This window comes from Terrapene carolina, unplaced genomic scaffold (assembly GCF_002925995.2).
Source record: "Terrapene carolina triunguis isolate 2854851 unplaced genomic scaffold, T_m_triunguis-2.0 Scaffold23, whole genome shotgun sequence".
Classification (NCBI taxonomy): domain Eukaryota; kingdom Metazoa; phylum Chordata; order Testudines; family Emydidae; genus Terrapene; species Terrapene triunguis.
In genome coordinates, this window is record NW_020664374.1 from 16,235,528 (window position 1) to 16,243,234 (window position 7,707).

The following is a 7,707-nucleotide window of genomic DNA, read 5'->3' on the forward strand; positions in this document are numbered from 1 at the left end:
TGGCTTGGGGGCTCTAGGAATACTCTTGGGATGAAGATCCTCTGTTTAGCACTCGCTTCTGAGAGCTGAGACCTTGTGGTCCAACTGCCTAGCCTCTGCAACCAAGAGTGGCCCTCACAATTCCTCACCACAGCTTATGCACAGCGCTTCTCAGAACTCCAGCCTTGTGGGCACCGTGGGTAAACAGGTTAACCCCTCAGGGACATGTGGTAGGTGTCGTACATAACTCACACAGACAGATTTTGCACAAGATTCTAAACCACCACTGCTCTTTACTTCAGAGAGAAAGGACAAGAGGGTACAGATCATTTAGAAAACACTGAACATCCTGAATGCAGTGCCCCGCTAACTCACCTCTCCCTTGGGGTCCATCAGAATTCAGGTGGCCAGGGGTCCCCACTTCCCCATCAGGCTCCTGCAGCAGCGTCCCTCTGTGTGAGCTGGTGAAAATGACCGAAGACCCCCAGGGAGAACTGCTCCTGCCCTTTTATAACCTTCCATTCCTTCTGTCCTGTGACTCCTGGATCAGCCTTCACAGATAATCCCAGACCCATAACAGATGACTTTGTGGCTAGGTTATCTCTCCCCTGACAGACTAGATTTTCTGGGTGGGAACCTGCCTATTGCCTAGGGCACTTGTATTTGAATAGAGGACCACCTAGATTTCACAACCCTCTATTGCCAGTCCTGTGTCACCCCCCATGGAATTTCTGTCCAAGATGACGTAAAACGACAACAGAGAAGACAAAAGGCTGCACATTCCAAATAGAGTTTGATAAAGACACACAGAGAGAGTTCATAATCTCACCCAGAATTCCTTAGGTTGTACAGATGGATCCCACACATCGTCACACCAACAAGGTATAATTTGTCAGTAAAAATAAACCATTAGGATTTTCCTTGCTTCCAATCTTGACCATATAGAAGGCTGCAGAAGCTTTAAACTCTCTGGTTGGCAGCCACCTAGATTTATCTCTGTATCGGAGGTAATGCAGAACCACCCTGCCACACACAGAGTTTAGAGAGGGATTGTTCTTTGGTGATCAGTCCCTCCCCTAGCAACCTTGTATGGGGAGTGCACAGGTGCATTATTCTTAAAGCTAGTGCAGTCACCACCCACCAGCGCATGCAGCCTATTCCCAAGGCTGCTGTGTGTGTGGATGTTGGAAGGCCGTGGGAACACATTTCCCAACTCCCTCTAGGGTCAAGTGACTGGCTCTTTGTGCACTTCCTCCATCTGCACGCCCATGCCACGGCCATCTCAGTCTGGCCCTTTCTTATTCTGTTCTAGCACATTATGTGGTGGGATTGCATTTGTTTGCAAAGCCAACTGAAAAACAGCCTGGCGATATTTCTATTGTTTGACCCAAAAGTCCTTCATAAGTCACACAAACTTTGTCTGGTTCTGCGAACGAACATACCTCAGCTGTGGTATCGAATGGCACTCTGGGGTTGTGCTACATTTCTGCTGCCACTCACATACGAAACCGATAGACTTCATGTGGCACACTTTCATGCACTGCAAAAGAAAACAAATGGACACCTTTAGGACCCCGGGACTGCATATGTCAGGCTGGTAGCTAAAAGGGATTGCTTCTGTCTCTCTAGGGATCTGGGAGCTGAAACGAGAGGAAATTGTCCTGCTCAAGGAATTAGGAAGTGGCCAGTTTGGAGTGGTACAGCTGGGAAAATGGAAGGGAAAGTATGATGTTGCCATTAAGATGATTAAAGAAGGATCAATGTCAGAAGATGAATTCATAGAGGAAGCTCACACCATGATGTAAGCTGCACTTTGCTTAATGAAATAACATTGCAAATAAGGCTCTTCCACAAGTCATCTCACTAATATAGAATAGTCACTGAAAAAGAAGTTCCTCTTCAGAATAAAACCATGAGTACCACAGGCAGCTTTAGGCATAGGCTGAGTATGTGGCCACCTAGGGCATCACATTTAAAGAGGCATCAACAGAATAGTAGAGAGATTGCTGGGGTTACCAGTAACCAGTATTATACTGCTCTTCAGCTTCACTGATTGCTGAGCTTCTGCATGTGTGATTTAAACATGTACTTTATTATTGAAACGCCTCCTTCAACAAGCATGGATGGAATTATCTATTTCTGTCATCAGAAGCAGGTAGGAATGACATACACATGAGTGGATGGGACGTATTAGACCGATGAATGCATCTGCAGTATATTTCACCTTGGCAATGGGGAGGTAACCGCCCCAATCTCCACAGTGAGATACCAGTTTGCAAGTAGTTTTCTTCAGGGCCATTTTAGGTATGTCACAACATAAGGAAATGCGCTGTGCTCCTGTCAGTTGGCTACCTGAAATGGTTATAATAGCTGATTCTACTTTGCTACATTCTCTTAGTAGGAACATAGCCACCTCTTGAATGCCTTCTCGTGGCCTGGGGTGGCTCTGTCATGCCCTGCCTCAGTCTCCCCTCTTGGACGCCTCAAGAAATCAAAAAAGGCTTCTCTTTGTTCAATGGTACCCCTCCGTGGAGTCTGGCTTTACTAGCAAAAAGTTCAAAATGAGGCTTCCCCAGACTTAAGCTGGGGACAACCCATCCTCCCTGAGGTACTGTCTCAAAACTCCCCTAGTGTCTCAGGATCTTCCCTGCTTCAGCAGGCCACGCCCAGCCCTTCCAAGCTGGAGCAACTCCCCTGATTGCATGAGCTTCCCTGCAGGAACCTTTCTCACTCTCTGCCACAGCTTTCCCTTCTTGTTTCCTGCCTTCCTCCAGCTCTTTATAGAGATCAGCTGTCCTTTATCTGGCCCATTTTGAGAGGCTGTTAATAAGACACAGGTGGGTTGGACTAGTTCCCTCTTAAAGGGCCCAGTCCATTCTGTGACATAAAATCCTTAAATCTCAGGTGCTAATACAGTAACTCAGCTTTCTTCACGTGTGCCAGTGGGTCTCAGAAGTCTGCACTACTGAATCCTAAAAAAGTCAGTTTTGCCATTAGTGATTATTTGTGCAATTGTTTCATGCTAGCATGGAGGAAGAAATTAACCTCTGCTTGAAAGGGAAATTTTTAAGTCTGCGATTTCATTGATCAAACCCAAACTTGTGACAGGATTTACTAACTAGGCTAGAACTCTTATTAATTTATTATTTATTTGTATGGCTCCAAAAGTTCCTTTACAAATGTCAAGGTAATGATAAGGAATAAAAGCTCACAAAATAGAGTAACATATTTATGTCTTAATATTTTGTTTCAGGAAACTTACTCATCCCAAACTTGTTAAGCTCTATGGAGTTTGCACAAAGACATATCCCATCTATATAGTGGCAGAATATATGGCTAATGGCTGCTTGCTTAACTACTTGAGGAGTCACGGAAAGGAACTGCAACCCTTTCAGCTGCTGGAAATATGTTATGACATTTGTGAAGCGATGACTTTCTTAGAGAGCCAGCAGTTTATTCATCGAGACTTGGTAAGCTCTAACCACGTAGGATAGGTAGGAGGAGGAGAGTTAGGATCTGATTCTACGTTCTGTTACTCCTATTTTATACCAGTGTAACTCACACTGGCATAAAACAAGGGTAACAGTGTGGACATGTAGGCCACTGGAGTAGAAGGTTCTGTTTAGTGGTGTTTTATTACTATTATAAGAAGAGCTGCCGTGTCAAGAACTTGAACCTTTCAGATTTTGTTGTAATCAGCCAGTATTTTACCCACTTGGGTCTTGTTCCTTCTATTACGCATGGATAGAGATCCATGGGATAAGAGATCAGGAGACAAGGCAAAGGCTGTGTGGTTGTCCAGACAACTTCCTGGGGCAACCCCTGAGGCTAAGTAGGGGCACTTGGCAAATCAGAGGGCAGCAGGTACTTGGGTGGTACTTCCTGCAGCACCTACTCTCTACCGTTCCCCCTGACCGTAGCTGTCCCAGGCTCTACAGACCCAGGTTCTAGCCCAAGGACCCTTACAAAGGAATTCTGAAGGACAGAAATACTATTTGAAAATAACCAAACTCTTATTTCACTTGGATTTTGGTCACTCAGTCTGTTTTCTTGTTTTCCCACTAAAGGCTGCTAGGAACTGCTTGGTTGATAGTGATCTTACTGTGAAGGTGTCTGACTTTGGGATGGCTAGGTAAGCTACAGACTGACTCTTCAACCACTGTAGTGCAATAATGTCAATCCTGAATGGGTTATTGGTGTTAGTCAGCCAGTGCTGCCATGAAACCAACAGTGAATGAACTGGTAATTAGTAAAGTTAAACCACAGGGACTATCTAGTTCTCTTTAGTCCAATTGAGTTAATGATTGTAACCCATTCTGGGGCTTTCAATGAGAAGAGAAATAGAAGGTGCAGACTCCTGGCATCTCTAAAGGTTAGAGGGCAATTGTATGCACATCACAGTTTCATGCCTGTCAAAGAAATCTCAACAATGTTCTCTGTGTGCAAGAGAGTTTTTATAATGCCCCCTTTGTGAGAGAGTCATATGATTTTGGGTTTCTGATCCCTCTAGCAATGACATGATAAGGAGTCCCTTGATAACTTGATTGCAGCAGCGTACCTCAGTAGCTTGAGGTTAGAGTTTCTATCGGGTCACCTCTGGAGACCTGGGTTTCTGGCCAGGCTTTGTTCGCAGGCTTGTTGGAGAGTTCTTGCGGGGCATTCCAGGCAGAAGCAGTAAGCAATGTTTCACTAGCTATTTGTCATAGCCTGAAGACTGGCTCTTCCCTTGCAGGTATGTTCTGGATGACCTGTATATAAGTTCATTAGGAACTAAGTTTCCAGTGAAGTGGTCGGCCCCAGAAGTTTTTCATTATACCAAGTTTAGCAGCAAGTCGGATGTATGGGCCTTTGGTAAGTATGGGATTTGACCTTTCATATTGGAGATGCTTAATAAGCTCAAAAATGCAAACTTGACTGCATATTTGAAAAGCCAAAAAAATGACAGACTTTAACAACTACTGTGCAAAAGTCTAAGATAGGTATTTACTATATAGCGTGTATATTCTGCTTAATAATGCCATGCAATAACAATAGACCAAACTGCTGTAATCTTAATGGCTTCTTTGTGGGTGAACAGACTAGAATTTGGCCCACTACCCATATGTTGTGCAATATGTGTGTAGCACAATGCCCGGGGTGGGTCACTGGAGCAGAGACCGAACTGGAGCCCTCTGGCTCTAAAAGCACCAGCCTCTAGTGCCTGAGCTAAAAGACCTGTTCAGTTAGTTCAAAGGTTGTAGCAGATTCATAAATCTCAAGCCTAACCTCTAGCGTGGGAGAGCACTCGATACTGTGTAATCATGGGATCCATGTGCCATGCTAGCTTCTTGCCAGAACTTAGACCATGATGCAAACCTGTTTCCAGCCAGGAGAGCTCAAACAGCTGATCTTCTCATGGCAACCTGGCACTGAGCTGTGGTGAACAAGGTAGAAGAAAGGTTTTCCAAATTCTTCTTCCGCTCAGCTTTGTCTCCAGCTAGTCACCCTATCCCATTAAAAGAAAGACTGTAATACTGAAAATGTTTTGCTTGTGCCCTACACTACTATGTTATCCAGTATACAGAGGGCATCGTAATTTCTTTTTATAAATTATAGTTTTTCCTGTTTGCTTTTACATTGTGGGCAAAATCCTGGCTCCATTGAAGTCTTGTGACAATTTTGATGTTGACTTCAGTGGGGACAGTATTTCGCCCTAGAAATACAGGGCCTGATTCTCTTCTCTTTCATAGCAGTTTTACAGTGATCCATTGCCCCACTGTAAGCAAGTGGAGAATCAGGCCCATCATTTCTTGATTGCGCCACTGCCCTGGGGGCCTCCGGGACACTGATGCTCTGGGAGGGGGGGGGCAATGGCTGGCCCCTGCTCTGGTGGCAGGGGCTGACTGCCCCCCGCTGCTCCAAGGCCTGGAACTGCTGCTCCTCCATGACCACTGCTGCTCTGGCAGCCCCAGGGCCAGCTGCCTGGGGCTCCTCCAGCAGCAGCTGGTGTGGCTGGCCTCAGGGTCTGCTCCAGCAGCGGCCTGTGTGGCTGGCCCCAGGGCCACCCCAGCAGCTGGCTCCGGGGTCAGCTGCTCAGGCAGCCTTGGGGCCTGCCAGCCCGGCAGCTGCAGCTGCAGAAGTCACAGAAAGTCACGGAATCCATGACGTCCGTGATCTCTGTGACAGACTCGCAGCCTTGTATATAATCACTGTAAGTCCTTTGGGGATCTTATTTAAGTCTTCTAACACTAAAGGACTAAATGTCCCAGTCCCATAAAAACATCTGTAAAATCACATGAGAAAATCATCTACAAAATGCCCTTAGTACTTATTCTATATTATGTTGTAAAGTTGACATAGGACAATTCTTAAATTGCCATGTCTTGGGCATTATCACTGAACAACCCCATCAAACATTTGTATCATTCAACTTCACCTTCAACAGTATGTTGTTTGCAATTGAGTACAGCATCACTAACACTAATACCGTTCATCATACCCTGGTTACAAATCAGCCCCATACATTTGCTAGAAAAACATTTTTTGCTAGAAGTCTCATCTGTTATTACCATTTTGTTAGATGAGTATTGCTTAAGTGTCTTGATCTGGAATGGTTTTTCATTAAATTTCTTGTCTTTCAACCCTGGAAATTTCTGCAGGGATCTTAATGTGGGAGGTGTTCACTTTGGGAAAGCAACCCTATGAACTGTATGATAACGTACAAGTGATTGAGAAGGTTTCTGAGGGATATCGGCTTTACCGACCACAACTGGCCTCAGAGACCATCTACCAGTTAATGTACAGCTGCTGGCATGAGGTATGTACATTGGTCCATATGCATTGGAGATGTTATCTACAGCAATTGATGGGCTTCATGATGGTCAGCTGAAAAAAAAGCAATACAGGAAACTATTTCTGTTAAAGAACATCAATTGTAGAGAAAATCTAGCTTCCATAAAGCCCTCTACTATAGTAATCCAGAGGAAGGGCCCATAATTAATAAGAGGACAAGTGTGGAAAATTAAGCATGAAGGAGAACTAGCTGATTTTCCTTTTGAGGAAGGTGTACCATTCATTTATGAAGATAACTTTAAAATATGCCTCAAAGTAGATGACAGATTTAGAGTTTGAGTGATTCATCATAATGTCTCTATGCCTGAAATTCTAAACATAAGAGCACTGTCAAGGTTTGTAGGTCAAACATTGATCATTCTGTATCCATATTTAAGTTTCTCTTAAAGATCAATGCTGCCATGCTGCCTGCAGTGACTCTAGTACAAAAAAATTCCCAATTTATTGTTCTTCTTCCCGCCTCTGTTTACCTGTCTTTAAACTGTGATATGTCCCTTCTTGAGTGTCTAGAAACTGCCTGGCACATTATTGGTGCTACTATAAAATGATGATTGTTAGTTTTTATATGACTCACACCAAACATGACAAAAATAAGTTCTACTTGAACAAATATTTTAAAGAGAAAGAAAAAAGAAAGCAATAGCAATAGCAGAAAGATTTAAAGCATACAGTGCTTGGAATCATAAATTGCTTTGCCACATAAATGCCATTACCTCTCCATAATTCTGCATGTTTGAGCTAAGAAAAATGAATGTGTTACAGTAACTATGTTATATTTTCAATGTTAAGTAACCACATACGTTGTTTTTTGTTTTCATATAGCTGCCAGAAAAGCGCCCCACATTTCATCAACTCCTATCAAATATTGAGCCACTCAGAGAAGATGACAAGTCTTGA

The 7,707-nt window shown here is 43.9% G+C and overlaps 1 protein-coding gene across 1 annotated transcript in view; it reads left to right on the top strand.

Moving 5' to 3' along the window:
• Positions 1 to 7,707, top strand: part of LOC113406153 (cytoplasmic tyrosine-protein kinase BMX-like) — a 32,258-nt gene extending 24,551 nt beyond the window's left edge. The window contains exons 13-18 of the mRNA XM_026649130.1: positions 1,609 to 1,780; positions 3,233 to 3,449; positions 4,047 to 4,111; positions 4,712 to 4,830; positions 6,618 to 6,775; positions 7,633 to 7,707. Of these exons, the coding sequence (XP_026504915.1) occupies positions 1,609 to 1,780; positions 3,233 to 3,449; positions 4,047 to 4,111; positions 4,712 to 4,830; positions 6,618 to 6,775; positions 7,633 to 7,707 (806 nt within the window). The remainder of the gene's footprint in view (positions 1 to 1,608; positions 1,781 to 3,232; positions 3,450 to 4,046; positions 4,112 to 4,711; positions 4,831 to 6,617; positions 6,776 to 7,632) is intronic.